Source organism: Coenobita brevimanus, chromosome 33 (assembly GCF_032717465.1).
Source record: "Coenobita brevimanus isolate Jiangsu-jjx chromosome 33, ASM3271746v2, whole genome shotgun sequence".
In the NCBI taxonomy this organism is placed as follows: Eukaryota; Metazoa; Arthropoda; class Malacostraca; order Decapoda; family Coenobitidae; genus Coenobita; species Coenobita brevimanus.
In genome coordinates this window covers 45,079,370-45,096,869 of record NC_136986.1, presented here as the reverse complement: position 1 = coordinate 45,096,869, position 17,500 = coordinate 45,079,370, and the positions used below count along the sequence as shown (strand labels likewise).

The 17,500-nt window shown below is 42.7% G+C and overlaps 1 protein-coding gene across 6 annotated transcripts in view; it reads right to left on the bottom strand.

Annotated features, from left to right (window-relative positions):
* dco (discs overgrown casein kinase 1) overlaps positions 1–14,472 on the bottom strand; it is a 46,148-nt gene extending 31,676 nt beyond the window's left edge. For 4 of the 6 annotated variants that reach the window (XM_080269455.1, XM_080269458.1, XM_080269459.1 and 1 more), the window contains exons 1-2: positions 14,388–14,472; positions 11,061–11,137 (exon numbers count right to left, since the gene is read on the bottom strand). In XM_080269455.1, coding sequence (XP_080125581.1) covers positions 11,061–11,137; positions 14,388–14,389 — 79 coding nt within the window. In that variant the 5' untranslated portion in view covers positions 14,390–14,472. Of the gene's footprint in view, positions 1–11,060; positions 11,195–11,273; positions 11,419–14,387 lie in introns of those variants that run through there. The other 2 variants (XM_080269457.1, XM_080269456.1) reach the window with 2 other exon arrangements.
* Positions 14,473–17,500: the final 3,028 nt, after the last annotated feature.

Genomic DNA, 17,500 nt, shown 5'->3' with positions numbered 1-17,500 from the left:
TCCTACATTCATCACAACCACCTGCTAATTAAACACACACACACACACACACACACACACACACACACACACGCAAACACACACACACACACACACACACACACGCACACACACACACACACACACACACACACAGGATCTATCAGTGTGCTGGCCTCCCTTTCACTACAGAACATTTCCTATGACTCACTACAGCTCCCTACAAAACACACACACACACACACACACACACACACACACACACACCTATGTCAGTGTCGCATCAAATAACATTTCCTCTGACTCATAACTCCCATTCCCTTACTCACCCATACCTACGTACTCACACTTTGACTTCCATACCTTTCACCACCCCACATCACACACCACATTTATTATATCCACACCTTCATCCACAGCACCACACACACACACACACACACACACACACACACACACATCCTGCTCACAACATCACACATCCCACCACACCACATAACATCACAACAACCTCACCACTCTTGCTACGAGCCACATCACCGTAAACTACACCTCTCCACATTACCACCACTTCACCACAATAAATCTTCACATCACAGTCTCACCACTCTTCTAGTATCACCACACACTCAGCATCTCACAAACCTCACTACACCACATCACTACACCTCATCACACAACCTCCAACCCACCACATCTTCACCTCACAATCTCACCACTCCGTCAAGACTTAACTGTAGCCTCATCAGGGAACACTTTGTATGACTCACCACACCTCCCTCCTACACCCTCACTCGCATCCACACCTACACCCACCCACACTCGCATCCACACACTCCTCCACACCTACACCTACTCACAATCTCACATCCACTCTCCTCCACACCAACATTACTCACATCCACTCATTCACACATCCACACACTCCTCCACACCTAGACCAACTCACATCCACACTCCTCCACACCTACCGTATATCCACACTCAATCCTATCCTACACCCATTCCCTCACTCCTTCACGCACACCCTCACTCTCATCCCCACCTACACTAACACCCACACATCTACAGCTGCTACACACACATCCTCACTTGCATCCATACCCACATCCCCATCCACACAACCTATTATCCTTCCCAGTGTTAAGTACCCCAAATGGATAACTCAGCTACACACAGACCTACACCTCACTCTTATCCATACCTACACCCACACACACACACACACATCCATAGCTACTACACCCACATCATCTCCTGTATCCACACTCCATTCAAACATACCTCCTACCTACACACACACACACACACACACACACACACACAACCAGGCTACACCCACACTAACACTCGTACACCCAAACCTTAACCTACACTAACCAATACACCAAAACCTTCAACTTACCCACACCCACACCTAACCTAGACCCACACCCACCCACACCCAAACGACACAGCCTTCACCTACACCCTCTCCCACACCCACACCATACCCAGGCCACTCTCTCTCTTTCTCTTTCTCTCTCTCTCTCATACTTTCTTTTGGTTGGGAAACAAGGTTGGAATGATGACGATGATGATGATGATGATAGTGATACTGGTGTTGCTGATGGTGGTGAGTAATAATAATAATGATGGTGGTGATGATGATGATGATGATGATGTGATAATATTAATGATGATGATGACACAACAAAGACGAAAGAAAAATCACCTCTGCTACTTCCCTTTCACTGATTATGCATCCTGTCTCTACTCTCGCCACAAAAACCGCACCGGATGCTGATTAAAATAACGATAACGATAAACGTAATGAATTTCCCTTATCATCGGGAAAGCCATTAAAAAAAGGAGATGTTTTACCGGGTGTCTAGCTTACGTTCTGTTTATTATGTGCTTGGGTTTAAAATATTAGGGTGCTCTCTCTCTCTCACACACACCCCCACACACACACACACACACCCACACATACAAACACAACCCCACACACACACGAAAACCATAAACAAGAACCACACAACCAGGACCAAAAAAAAAATAATAATAATAATAATGATTCTCCCCTCTATAAAATTCAAGATTTAAATTTCACGTTAAAATAAAAGAAAGAACAAACTCATGAATATTATCCCTTCGTAAAAATCAAAAAATAAAAACCAATACAGAAATAAAGAGGAATTTTATCTGGTTTATTCAATCAGTCTAGCAATTAATTCTACCTGGATATGCTTCACCTTGCTTCACTTCCCGCTTCAACACCCCCCCCCCCTCTCTCTCTCTCTCTCTCTCTCTCTCTCTCTCTCTCTCTCTCTCTCTCCCCTACTGAGAAATAATAAAACAGAAAATGTAGGAAGATTCTCTACTCCTTTCCTCCCTTCGTGTGTGTGTGTGTGTGTGTGTGTGTGTGTGTGTGTGTGTGTGTGTGTGTGTGTGTGTGTGTAGAGCATACAGACAAAGCTTTACATATACCGGAAGAGCTACACTAACATTAACATTTCCTCTTAAATAAATCCACCTGACCATATAGAGAAAGACCGGAAATATGGACCGTTTTTAAATTCTCTCTCTCTCTCTCTCTCTCTCAAACGCCAAGGAACTCCCAAAACACGGTACCGGTATATGGATGTTTAATATTGTGAACAACTTCTAATCTACACAACCCGGTACTGTACCAGACAGAGAGAGAGAGAGAGAGAGAGAGAGAGAGAGAGAGAGGCCTTATCAGCACAAGGAAGCTACCTCCACCACCCTCCCCCCCCCTCCCTCCCGTCACTCAACACCCACTCCACCCCTGACACACACACACACACACACACACAACGAACCTTAACCTCAAATGCAGTCCTTCACTCTATCTCAAATCGCCGTCCCACGAGAGAGAGAGAGAGAGAGAGAGAGAGAGAGAGAGTTCAATCGTTACTCTCAAAGAAAGTAATTTTGGAATAGCGTTTTGTAAAGCATTGCATTTCCCTTTCCACTTTCTAATACTCCATACTCCTTTCTCTCACACTTGGCTTAAAATTGATGCTAGTCACGAAGAAGTCGAGGAAAGAAGGTGGAGCCTTCTTCCATCTTGAACGCTGAGTTGTAACAGTTAATACAAGACAATGATGCTAGTCATGAAGAAGTGCTAAAGAAAGAATGAGAAGCCATAACATTTTTTTTCCCTGCCGCTGGTAGGTGAAATTAGCAGTAAACAGACGAAAATTTGGGTCCAGTCGACGTAGAAGAGCTATATTCTGTTCTTTCGCTAATAAACAACGTAAATCTATCTATTGCCAGACGCCTCAATCCCGTTCGGGGTGGCCACAAACAAATCGCCTCCACGTCGCCCTGTCCCCCGCCATTTCAACGTAAATAATATGCTAAATAAAATCACTTGCAAGTAATAAGAGCGATAATATTAAGTTCTAGAAAAAAAAGAGTAATAAATGAAAAAATACCTATGGCCTCTGAACACTTCAAAATATTAACCCCCTCCCCGTCGGCACAACTCTAGCATTTATCCCTGGTAAGTAATGATGTTTTTATTCTGCTGACAAATAAAAAAACTAATAAAACGAAAGAAAAAAATAACCTATGGGCTCTAAACAATTCACAATATTAACCCCCTCCCCGTCGGCACAACTCTAGCATTTATCCCTGCTAATTCATGATGTTTCTATTCTGCTGAGTGATTCCTACAACGATGTGCTGAGTCACTGATCATAACAACGCGAGAGAGGGTACTGTGCGTGGGAGGAAAATGGTGTTGAAATAAAAGAGGGTTTACATTATATTATTAATACTATCACTACCATCATCATCATCATCATTAGCACCACTACCATCACCATCACCACCAATATCATTACCACCACCATCATCATTACCACCACCACCATCACCAGCATCCCATCATCACCACCACCACCATCATCTGCAGCTTAATTCCCATCTAGGATAATATGACACTATCACAACCTTTAAAAAAATCATTTACTGGTGATAGGGTGTGTGTGTGTGTGTGTGTGTGTGTGTGTGTGTGTGTGTGTGTGTGTGTGTGTGTGTAGAGAGAGAGAGATTAGGAAAACTGATGAGTGTTTGTTGGTCACGTACACACAACTGACTTTTCACTTCCTCTCTCTCTCTCTCTCTCTCTCTCTCTCTCTCTCTACGCCTCTTCATTCCCACCTTCCATGCATGCAATCCTTCCCCCCTCTGACCCTTACCCCTCCCCCTCTCTCACTCCACAAATGACCCCAACCTCCACTCCTCCTTCCCTCCCTCTCCCTCCTCCTTCCTCACCGTCTCTCCCTCCCTTCTCTCCTTCTCCCACTGACCCCTCCATCTCTCCTCTAACCTCTACTCACGATCTTGCCTCTCCCTCCATCTCTCCTCCATGTCTGACCCCCTCCCCCCTTACTCTCCCTCTCAATTTTCTCCTCTCGCATCTCACTTATTATTCTTTCCTCCATCTCTCATACCTCCTTCATTCTTCTCCTCCCCCTCTTCCTTCCTCTACCTCATTCCCTCTCCTCCTCCCGTTCTCTCCATCTACCTCATCCCTGACTTCTTCATTACTCCTCTTTCTCCCCACCTCACACCCTTATATTCCTCTCCTCCTCTTTCTGTCACTCTTCCTCCTTTCCCAAGTCTCTCTCCCATCTCTCCTACCTGCGTCTTCACCTCCCTCAACAGGAACTCTCTCTCTCTCTCTCTCTCTCTCTCTCTCTCTCTCTCTCTCTCTCTCTTTTATAGTACGGTGTTAGCAAGAATAAAGCTACATATTCTCTCTACTGATAATAATAATGATAAGGACAAATAGACAAGCCAAATGAGAATATGACTAAAATCTCACTCCTCTGATGGCATGATAAAAATAATGATAAGAATAAGTAATGATAATGATGATATACGTAACATATTTTCAGAGGCATTTACCCTTTATGATGAAATGTACAGTTGGCCACACATCAACCTGGGACAGTGTGTGGAGATCTAGCTACAAGATCCGAGGGTCATTCATCACGGTTAAGCTCCCTAACGCCCTTTCCTATGCGACTTATTTTATTCATTACATCATACTCATATTTTGCGATATATAATTCCTTCCAATATCGCCATACTCTACATACCGGTAAATAACATGCAAAAGGGAATTAACTAGCCATATCTAAAAATTAATCGCTATGGAAGAGGTGTTAAGGAGCTTCTTCAAGAGGCGAGAATATGGATTTTTGGTCATTTCAACTAACACATGACACCTCCCTTCATCAATGTCACTTTCTCCAACAAATACAATATAAAACAAATAGCCTACGTGATTATGTCACGGTTGTAACGTGTACCAAATGCCAGACCTCTGCTACCCACTGTCGTAACATGGACATAGGTAACTAAACAAATCCACATATATAACAACAATATACCCTGAAATGTAGTGTAGGCGGGTGTAAATAAGGGGATACACACTACTAGCTTAAATCTAAGTAATGAAAGCCAGTATAAAAATACCTTCAAGTGCAGTATGCTAGTGTATGGCCAAGGATAAATCTACCAACACAAAAACCACATTTATATCAAAAACAATGTGCCTCGAGGTGTAGTGTACGCTGTGTAAGGTGAGTTGTTGCATTGTTGTCAGTGTAGCGATGTTACAGCTGGCACACACACCCTCTTGCATAACTAGCCCCACTCCCCAACACCTCACCCCCTCCCCTGCCCTTCTATACTCTCCCTTATACACTGTCCCCCTCCCCCAATTCTCCACTTTCCATCCCTTCTCCTCCACTACCCTTACCCGTTTCCCCCCCCCCTCCCTTTATTCTCTACGTTCCTCCACCTCTTCTCCTCCCTTTCCTAATTCTCTCTTCACCCCCACCCCTCCTTCCCTTCTCCTTATCCCACCCTCTCACCCCCTCCCTTCCTCCTCACTCTCAGTTTCTTCTAATTTCTCCCTCATTCTCCCCGCTGTTTCCCCTTCCACACACTCCCCACTCTACCCTAGCCTCTCATTAATTCTCCCTCCCCTTCCCCATGCCTTCCTCCCTCCTCTCTCTTCTCTCCAACATTACTTTCTCCTCTCCCTTCTCCCTCAGTACTCCCCTCCCTCAAGTAGTCTGCTCCATTCCTATCACCCCCCCTTCCCCCTTCACTCTCCACCCACCCTTCCCCTTCCGTTTTTCTCTCACCGAATCATACTTTCTTGTACCTTTGCCCTTCCCTCCCTTTCACTAAGCTCTCTCCTCCTACCCAAACGCTTCCCTCTTCAGTAAACCTCTCTCTCTCCCTCTCAACGACTCTTCTTTCATTCCCACCTCTCCATGCAAGCAACTCTCCCTCCCACCGACCCTTGCCCCCTACCCCCTTCTCTCTCTCTCTCTCTCTCTCTGACACTGACCTTAGCACCACACACTAGTCACCTCATCTCTCTTTTAAGTGAAGGTAAACACTCACATGCCTAGTCACTTTTACTCATTTACTCAACCACACACACTTATGCAATTACCCCCCCCCTCCTCTCTCTCTCTCTCCTAGTCACTTTTATATCCTTACTTAACCACACACATTCTTGCACTCACTAATTCTCTCTCTCTCTCTCTCTCTCTCTCTCTCTCTCTCTCTCTCTCTCAGGAAAATAAGCCACAAAGGGACAAAAATCGAGGCCAAATTAAGGTGAAAGTACCACAGCTCTCAACACTACCCGGTTCAGAGAAATCAATGTTAATCAGTTAATAAAAGAGGTCAAAGAATAAGTGAAGGAAACAGACAATCTTTTGACCTTGAGAGCAATCTGATATGACACCTCTTGACTACTGACTGACCATTTGGCTTTGTCCTGTACACACACACACACACACACACACACACACACACACACACACACACACAAACTATAACACCAAAAATAAATCAAGTGAAAAGATCTACACATGCTAGTATGAACAACTGTATCTAAACATAATCATTATATAAACATCTTCAATAACAACGATAAGGGAGACTGCTTATCAATCTATTGGCACCTGTCAATATATCTATCCAAATATTTAACTTGCCAAATGCCTCAATTCCAGAAGGGGTGGCCAAAAACAAATCACCTCCATGTCACCTTTTCTACCACCATCACACTGCCCTCTCTCTAACTCTCACCCTCCTCTCTCATTTACCTAAGTACCACATTCCTTCATCTCACTCTGTCTCCCCTCCTCCACCTCACTCACATACACACTACTATTCAGTCTCTCATTCTCACCTTTTGGCCAAACAATTGTGCTTGAAAATAAACCCTGCACTAGGTAATTCTGGGCTCCACTTCATACCCAATCTTCATTTCAAGGCAGACATAGGGAAAACCTTCACTGCACCTTATCCCAACTCCACTACAGTTCCTCATTCTATCTCACCACCCAAAGAGTTCCCACATGACTGGCAATTCCCCACTTAACCTCTTCAATCAAGTGCTGGAGAAGGATGCACACACAAAAGGATGGTGGTCTGTGGAAGAACGGCAACTTCAGCCTGCGGTCCACTAGGTTCACCATCAGACAAGCCTGGGGTTGCAACTACTACTACTACAGTACTTTGTGTGACCTCAGAGTGACAATTATCAGTGAAGGGGTTAAAGAAGGCTATAACCTAACCCCTCCCATCCAAAACAGTGCACCCTTAGCTGAATAAAATCATATGTAACCAGGCAGAATACGGCAGAAAAATATATCAAACAACTGAAGGAGTTTATGACTGCTATCCAACTAAAGGAATTAAAAATTCTAAACAAAACTCGCTCATAACAGCACTCCTCAAAAATAGTGTTAATGAAACCCAACAGCTCTCAAACTTGTCATCTGCTATCATCTGACCATGAGTACAGTACTGTAATCTGATAACAGCCCTCGTCCACACCTACTTACTCTACAAATGCCTAATACTGTACGAGGTGAAGAACAGTAATGGTTTAGAAATGACATATGAGTAGCTACATTAATACAACAGTAATATAGCTGTAAAGAAAAATGGGCAGGGGAGTGAATGAATAAAGTGCCTACATATTTCTCATTCATACCTACAACTTCTCATCCATGTACTCTGGAAAAAGTGAAGGGTTGTGAGAGGCAGACCGAAAGACCTGGGACGAGGTCAATGCATGTGACCTCAGGAATAAGGGACTGAACATGGAGGCTGCCACAGATAGTGCAGTGTGGAGAGCTGCCACTAGGTGACCAAAGCCAACGCATGCGAGCTTGTTGGAGCCGTTGAAAACAAAACGAAACAAAATGTGAATACACAAGGGCACAAGAATGGAGGATAGCAGCAGTATCTGGGTTGGCCTATAGTAGTCAGCTCCTGTATGTGTGGCTAGGCTGTCTTGGGAGGTATCTCAACACCTCTATCTGGGCAATTAATTCTCTACATCCTCTTGTATGTTACTAATGCATGCTATGTCATTATAAACAACATGCATGAGATTGTTAATGTGTAATATGCAAAGTAAGGCACAGAGGAAAAAGTGCTAAGAGAACAACTATGCCATATGCAGAATTAATTGGTAAGAATGAGATGATTACCAGGATCCTAAACTGATGTGAATAAAATGCCAAAATACCTAGACAACAAAGGCTCTGCTAATAAACAAAGATCAATGTACATCTCAAAAATCCTACTGGTGTGTTTTCCGTATGTTGTATTTTGACAGTTGGTTGACTTCAATGCATCCTGACACTTCTCTGCAGTTGTGAGGTTTCTTTACAGGCTGGCGTACTGCACAAACATACACACAGACAACATTTTTCTCATGTAGCTACACCACAGAATTGTCTGAGATCTTTTACTAAACAGCACAACTTTTTTCCTTTCAAGCAGTACTACAAACGGGGGGGACTGGCAAATCAGCTTTATACTAGGTAGCAATGGAAATCAAGTTATCAGTTTCCTATTATACACTGGCAAGTTCTATCTATCTCTAGTCAGACACCTTAATCCAGCAAAAGGTGGCCACAAACAAGTAGCTTCAATGTCACCCTGTCCGCCAAATAACTAAAAAAGATTTAAAAATGACCTACTAACAAGGACGTTTTGTTTGAGATACCAGTCACTTAAAAGTCCCACCCATTACCTTATCCATTCCACCCAAACAGGTCCCTCCTAAGCTGGATCAAATTAGGCATTTCCCAAATTAACAAGAAATATTTTTATACAAAAAGGGCTTAACAGAACAGAGCCTTCAGTATGGTTACAAATCTGACTCCCAAAAAATATACTTTTTTATCTACATTTGCAGCCAGATGCCGTATTCCCAGAAGGGTATAAAAAAAAAGCCTCCATATCACACTGTCTCCTCTCCAATTCATTCACCCCTCTCATATACCATACGTCAATTCATACACTCCTCTCATATACATCTCCAATTCATACACCCCTCTCATATACCATACATCAATTCATACACTCCTCTCATATACATCTCCAATTCATTCACCCCTCTCATATACCATACATCAATTCATACACTCCTCTCATATACATCTCCAATTCATACACCCCTCTCATATACCATACATCAATTTATAGACCCCTCTCATATACATCTCCAATTCATACACCCCTCTCATATACCTCTCCACCTCATTATACAAATAAAAATAACCTAAATTAGTCAGAAAAACAAAAAATCTGACTGCAAATCCCTTCTGCAAGATAACATTCACATTTTACCTCTTCTACGAGATTTGCATGTGACTTACAAGACTGCCCCTCGTGCCGATGCAACGGAAGGGCAATAGCTACAAAATGCTTATAAAAGTGAAAAAACACGAGTAGCAAGCCTATGTCAAGAATTCATGTGTTCTGCATAAGAGGAAGGCTTCATATGGCACTAACTTAACATGCCAGAACTTGTAATACAGGATACTACATGTTCTTTACGACAGGAGTGCTTTGTATGCTATTAACCTACAGAAACAAAGCTAAGTTTGTAATACATGACACTATAAAACATACAAATCGTCTGTGCATATTGTACTTCACACTACTGAGAGGTTAAATGATAGAGGTACAGTTAAGGATTGAAAGAAGCAGGTACCAGTAATTATAGGCAAAACAAGTCTTACTGGTACAAGCCTATGTCAAGAATTCATGTGTTCTGCATAAGAGGAAGGCTTTGTATGGCATTAACTTTAAGAAACACACCACAATTTGTAATACAGGATACTACATGTTCTGTACGATAGGAGTGTTTTGTATGCTGTTAACCTACAGAAACAATGATGAATATGCAATACATTTTACCATAAAACAAATTGTCTGTGCATATTGTACTTCACACTGCTGTGAGGTTAAAAACTGTAGAGGTACAGTTAAGAACTCAAGAAGAAGTTACCAGTTATTATGTAGGCTAAACAAGCCTTCCTGGTACTATACTGTACGATGCTCCACTTCAACTTCCTGAACAGAATTTGTAGCGTATATGTGCCGTAACTCAGCTATTGATGGCTCTAATGTAGCATGAAATAAATTGCCTTTTATCAGTGTAAAAACATGGGCAATTACCACTGCTTATACTGAATATATCAATGTAAAATGTTATTACTAATTATATAAATGCACCAGCAGCCTTTCATCACCAGCAATGCACAGGGAATTTATACAAAATCTTCAGGAGCACACAAGGCTAAGTTCAATTTCAATACAGTTAATACAGCCAAAAAAATCCTGTACTTCCTGCTCTGAACACGTCCCCACGATCAATGCAATGCATTATTTTGTTGCTAAGCTTGAAATCCCAGCCTGATGAACTTTCAGGGTATTTAACATCGAGAGAACATGCAAGGAAGGCAAAGGTGGTGGGGCGAGAGCTGTCCCACTGTCCCATTAAACTTCCTCACTGAGTCACATTTTTCACTGAAGTTCCCAAAATTAGTGATGGGGGATGGAAAATTGGAGTTCGGTGAGTCCGCCATGGTAGGGAGAGGCAGGACAAGGCCTGCTAACGCTTTGTTTGTGTGTTCCTTTGTGAGGGTTAGCCAGTAAGGGACCACCATCGCTCCCACCCTTCACCCTTCCTCACACCTTCCCTCACTCACTCGTTTAAACATACTCACCCAGGTAAATGTCACCGAAGGAGCCACTTCCTATCTTCCGTCCTAGACGATACTTGTTGCCGACCCTTAGCTCCATCCTGAAAGAGAGGCGGACGAAGGATCACATAAGTGGTGCTCGAGTCAGGCAGAGGGACCAGCCATCTTGGAATCAACAATAACAAGAGCTGAGGCTCAGGATGACAGAGGTGGACATTTTTCCTCATATCCACTTACCTGCTTCACCTGCACCGAAAGTCTCCACACTCGTACAATGTTGAATAATTTCACTTTTATCTCATAATGCAATATATCGTCCAGGATAGAAAAAGGCGGCTGATTAGGTGGATAAATCCCGGGTAGATGCAGCGGCAGCAACCATTTTGACAAGGGCCCGGATGAAGACTGACTCAGCTGGTAGGAGGCGAGAGGGCAGCACGTACCAGGACACTTTACAGGGTTTCACTCACTAGCGTACACATACCGTTGTATTACGCCTTCCCTCAGCCTCACGTATGCCTTTAAACACCCTCTGTCTCCTTTAAATCCCTCTCTGCCTACGTTAACATTTAAACTTAAACATAAACAATCGATAGACATTTAACTCATCATCCTCAGGAGTTCCTTTTAAAGCAAATATTTACGTTTGTGAATAAAATCGCCTTTGAAGTGTCTGGCAACGATATGATAAAGCTGAGGGGAAGAAATTATCAGCTGATTTCTGGCTTCAGTATTTGAGCAGGTATTTGGTGAAGAAATGACGAGGTTCAGTGAGCATGGACGAGCCAAGCCAGAAAAAAACACCTTTAGTAAACCCGGGCTCTGGAAAAGGTCAGAAGAGATGCAAACACACAAACACACACTCAGCTTCCAGCCAAACAGCGGCAACAACACGTCCCAGAGAAAACTTAAGCACAGATGTATGATTTAGCAGCTAATTATTGCCATGGCGACCACCTCAAACAATACATTCCTGTAGCATAACCGACCACTTTACCTGAAATGTTTATATGTATGAGCTTGGAGTGAATATTTTATTACTATACCAAGACTGAAGTGACCGTAGATTTTTTTTTTTATTAATAAATGGATACGAGAATAGTAAGTTTTCTTTGATGTGGAGTATCGTCCTTTGAATCTTAACATCCTCACGACTACCAACCCGATATCACCTTAGATACAGAAGATAGAGATGATGATTAGCTGAGACGGATTTCATCAAAATACGGTATACAGTGCTCTAAAGGGTTAAAAATTGTCAACAGAGGGCTCCATTCAACAAAGAAATTGGTTATCGTGCTTCGAAGGGTTAATAATGGGGGAATGGGTGTAATTGTGTATGGAAATGGAGGTATAGTCCTTCAGAGCGCCTTGCTGTCACTTTCTACAGCCCCACCACCACCACCACCACACTTTCTACCCCGCACCATCATGCAGGCACACACACACACACACACACACTCTACGAGTCTACCTATACATATTGTTATCAGTCAACAGTCATTACACACACACACACACACACACAGTCATAAACATTACCTCCGCACAACGCTACCAGTCAATAGTGCGCGCACACACACACACACACACACACACACACACACACACACACACCAATAAACCACATTACTGTTTATTATCTTGCAACAATTTTATCACAGAAGTATTAATAGCCGAAAACTGAGCCTAATTTAGATAGGATGAGAATGTTAATGTTGCAGATGTCATAAGTTGAAAGGACTGCAACAAGCCCACTCACTGTGCAACACAACAATTACTTCCTGTTCTAAGTCTGATGTGTGTGTGTGTGTGTGTGTGTGTGTGTGTGTGTGTGTGTGTGTGTGTGTGTGTGTGTGTGTGTGTGTGTTACTTCCTATTAAACTATGCTGGATAATCTATAACACATTATATAGTGTTATGGTTCACTATACAACACCTATATCTACCATGTATGTATCAGGAGTATGTATGTATCAGTATGTATGTATGTATGTATCAGTATGTATGTACGTATCAAGTGTGTACGACTATGTATGTATTTTGACGGCCACGGTGGTCTGGCGAGGTGAACTCATCTGGCAAGTAAAATTTCAGCGATTTTTATTTCCGCGATGATTCAAATATATTTCCCTGTCTGCATATTTTGAATTGCTGTGGTGATGGAGGGACACTGGAAATAGTATAGAAATGAGCTATATTATTCTCGTTGCCATATAATTATTTCCTAATGTCTCTTCCTTTGCGATTCATTTTGTAGATTAAACGCTGATGGTCATGCGTGTTACTGTTGTGGATTTTGTTGATATGAGCACGTACACTACTACCACTACTACTACTACTACACACACACACACACACACACTGAACCAAACTTCCATATATGCAGTGTACCATTACTTTCACCATAAAAAAAATAAATACGATAATTTCCGAACGCTAACTGACCTATAGCCATATTTACAAAGTTTCTTGGTCTTAACTCCTTCTCTTTGGCGACTTAGGATGGCTTTCTGTTGGTGATGGGGTTACTGAGGGCTCTATCTGACCCTTCCTCTTTGAACTCAGACGTTATCTTAGACTGCAGATAAGATGATAAGCTACGTCATTGATTATAAGGGTTAGGATTTCACTTCACCATAGGCAGCGTTATATTTTACTACCCACTGCCTATAACAGCTCAGTATTCGGTATGGAACGGTAATAGTAGTAGTAGTAGTAGTAGTAGTTGTTGTTGTTGTTGTAGAAGTACTGCTGTGGTGTAGGTGGTGGTGGTGGTGGTGACGGTGGTTACAATAGTAGCAGAATAGTAATAGTGGTGGTGATGGTGTAGTAGTAGTAGTAGTAGTAGTAGTAGTATAAGTTGTAGTAAGAAAGTAACCGTTATTCTTTTAAATATACACCAATGCCTGTTAATACGTTTCTATTCATAAAACCAATACAACCAAACGAATATCAACCGTTTCACTACGAAGTTTTTGAACTAGAGTTAGATAAAACCTTCCTTAACCTCTTCGATAAAATAGATCTCTTAGTCCGGTATAGCGATGGTCTGGTATAGTAGCAATAATAAGATCAGAGGTTAATATTGAGTCGTAAACTATTAATCATCAGTCTCGAATAATCACAAAGCTGAATGAAACTGAATGTATCTATAGCACACCCAAATAAATAGCATCGGACTGAAAGGCTGATGAAAATACCTCTGTGGAAGTGTTAATCTACCACACTTTTTTCCACGGTTCAGTTTGGCCTTCGCACCACATCGGGCCATAATCACCACACACTTCACTGTTACACGGTACCATTCACACTATGCACTGGGGAAACGGTGTGTTTATATTTACGTACATCTTAATGCTTGAGTGTGGTGTGGGTAGGAGTTGGCAACACTATCCCCAGGAACACTGACACATACACCCTCCCTCTAATGTGGTCTAACTCACTCTGAGCTGAGTCTCCGCGCGCTTGAGTTGCCAAATCTAAGTCTTCAGTTTTTGCTAAATTTGTTCAAAAAGTGCTAGTGTCGCTTAATGCAAAAATCTCCAAAAAATCGCCAGATAAATGTACAAAATATGTAGAATATTCCCAGAACGTTGTAAAGTTTTCTATACCACAGCTAGCTTTCTTGGTGCTAGACGTTATACATGTTGCTAAATGGAAGTGGAAATCTCTCGATCTAGCAAGAACAAAGCTACGTTGGCAAAGATACGCGTGCCTCGCACCCCCATATTCTCTCCTGTCTCCTCTCCCTGCCTCACCCCACATAAATGACACATGCCTGTCTTTAATGTAATTACCCACTTGTCAGCACTGTTATAATATACACACACTCAGCTTCACATGCCTATCTTCCGTCTTCATGCTTACTTACGCACATAGCACTGCATGGAAACAGGGTACATGCACACCACACTCCATAAGCATACAAACACATACCGCCTCCGAGTGTGCATACTTACGCAAATGGCAATAAACAAGTACGCACAGGTGCGCACATACTTGTTTTGCATGTACATATTTACGCACAAGTCAGTACAATACTCACATGGCACATAGCAGCTTTGCGTGTACTGTACATACTTAAGCACACATGCAATGTCGTACCTACGCACACATGCTCACATAAATCCACGTCACGCAGTCACATTAAGTACATACACTACGTACATATTTTTACACACCAATTTGTAAGTACATGCAAGCTACGCACATGTCAACTTGGCATTAACACTAATTCATACGCATACACACGCACACGAACACATACATAAACTCATGTTCCGTACATACATGCCCAAATCCATTCTCACATATATTTCATATATTTGAACATTGCACATACACCAATTAACCCTCCCTCCCCCTTTCTCTCTAGTAGTAGTAGTAGCAGCGACAACAACGGCAGCAAAAGGCTTCCACTTCAACAAACAAGAATTTATTGACGTCATAGCCTTGCGATATGGGTAGCCAATAGAAAACCAACCTCAACAGTGTTCCTGTGGCACTGTCCTTGATGCAAACCCTGCAGTGGTTTGCAGGAAGAGAGGCTTTGCGTGCATTCGACATGATGAAGTAAGCGACCTACCTGCCAAAATGCTGCCATAATGTCACCACAAAGCCAGCTCTGCTCCATATAGATGGTGAGCTCTTCACCCAAAGGATGGCAATCATATCAAATTATTCACGAGTGGATGTCAGTGTTCGAGGTTTCTGGACACCTGGCCAGAAGGCTTTCTTTGACTCGGATATTTGATTCTACGGCAGCATGTCACCGCGAGCTGTCTCTCGAGGCCGCACACAAGAGGAATGAACAGGAAAAAAAAATCAAGAAAGGATCCAACATATTGATCACTGAGGATTCACTGCCCTTGTGTTCACAACATCAGGTAGGATGGGTACAAAGGCGGGGAGATTCTACTCGAGAAGTTCTTTTTGAGAAGCATCAACCTCAGAGTTGTGTTATGGCCTGCATGAGATGTCTGCTGTCGTTCTCCCTCGTGAGGTCTGCACTGCTATGCCTCAGGGGCACAAGACCATCAGCCCTCAGGCCTGTCTCTTTGGTGGGTATGGATTACGAAGCTACTGTGGTCGAGAGCAGCACTGACCAACGACTCCAGTACATTAATGTATTTAGTAGCAATGTAATGATAATTTAAAAATGCAGCAATAAATGGTTGTCAACCACAGAGGCTGGCGTGTTTTGAGTCAACAGATTGTATTATGAAGATTAGTGTTAACCTTCACATTACAACTCCAAATGGTGAATTGTATTATGAAGGATGGTGTAGATCTTAACAGTATAAATTCCAAATGCATGGAGGTGATCTCTGTAGTAGTAGTAGTAGTAGTAGCAGTAGTAGCAGTAGTAGTAGTAGTAGCAGCAGCAGTAGCAGCAGCAGCAGCAGTAGTAGTAGCAATAGTAGCGTAACCCAGGTAAGGCCAGGTAATGTTATTCAGGTGAGAGTAAGTCATGGGAGTCAGAGGGTGATAGCGCTGGTACGGCTGACCTTATCATCATGGGGACAACTCTATTATATCCTAGTTAACGGTAGAGAGAATTCAGTGCTGCTAAAGGTTTAACTATCTATCTATCTACTTATCTCCATCTATCTTTCTATCCATTCATCTATCTATCTATCTATAGCCAGATGCCTTAATCCTAGATGGGGGGCCACAAACCAATCGTCTCCATGTCACCCTGCCACCCGCCATCATATCCTTTCTCCTTCTCACATCTCTTCCACAGACCTCTCCTCTCCATCCCTCCATCTCATCCTAGGTCTACCTCTCCCTCTCCCCAATCTCACTCACATACACCCTCCTAGTCAGTCTCTCATTCACTCTCTCAAGGTAGCTCTAATGCACTCATTCACAAATTCTTCCTTGCTTGCTCCCTCTCTCCTTCTGATTCATTCTAAAACTTCATTCTTTTGAGAGAGAGAGAGAGAGAGAGAGAGAGAGAGAGAGAGAGAGAGAGAGAGATGGGGGTAGAGAAAGCAGTCACTACACTATAACCTGTTTCCGATCCCCACCCCTCTCTCTCTCTCTCTCTCTCAAGCTTCAACCTGAGCGACTATAAAGGTAAACACGCCAGATATTTTCATTCATTCTCAAACGGATTCGTCACCGGAAACGTCGGCTAGAGTTCCGTTAACCGTGGCGTGTGTCATCTTGGATCTGGTGACGTATTCTTTGGCTTATTTATTAATTTACTAACTTATTTATGTATTTATTTATTTATTTATTTATGTATGTATGTATTTATTATCTCCAGACAGTTGTGTAATCCTCTTTGGGTTCTTCGAGTGGCTTTCAACCTGGGGACGCTCCCACCGAGAGGGGCGCAAGCAATATCCAAGGAAGGGGAGGGTTAGGACTCAGAAAAAATAAGTGTGTGTGTGTGTGTGTATGCTGACGAAGGTTAGAGGGGGGTCGCGTGCGTATGTGAACCAAAATTAAGT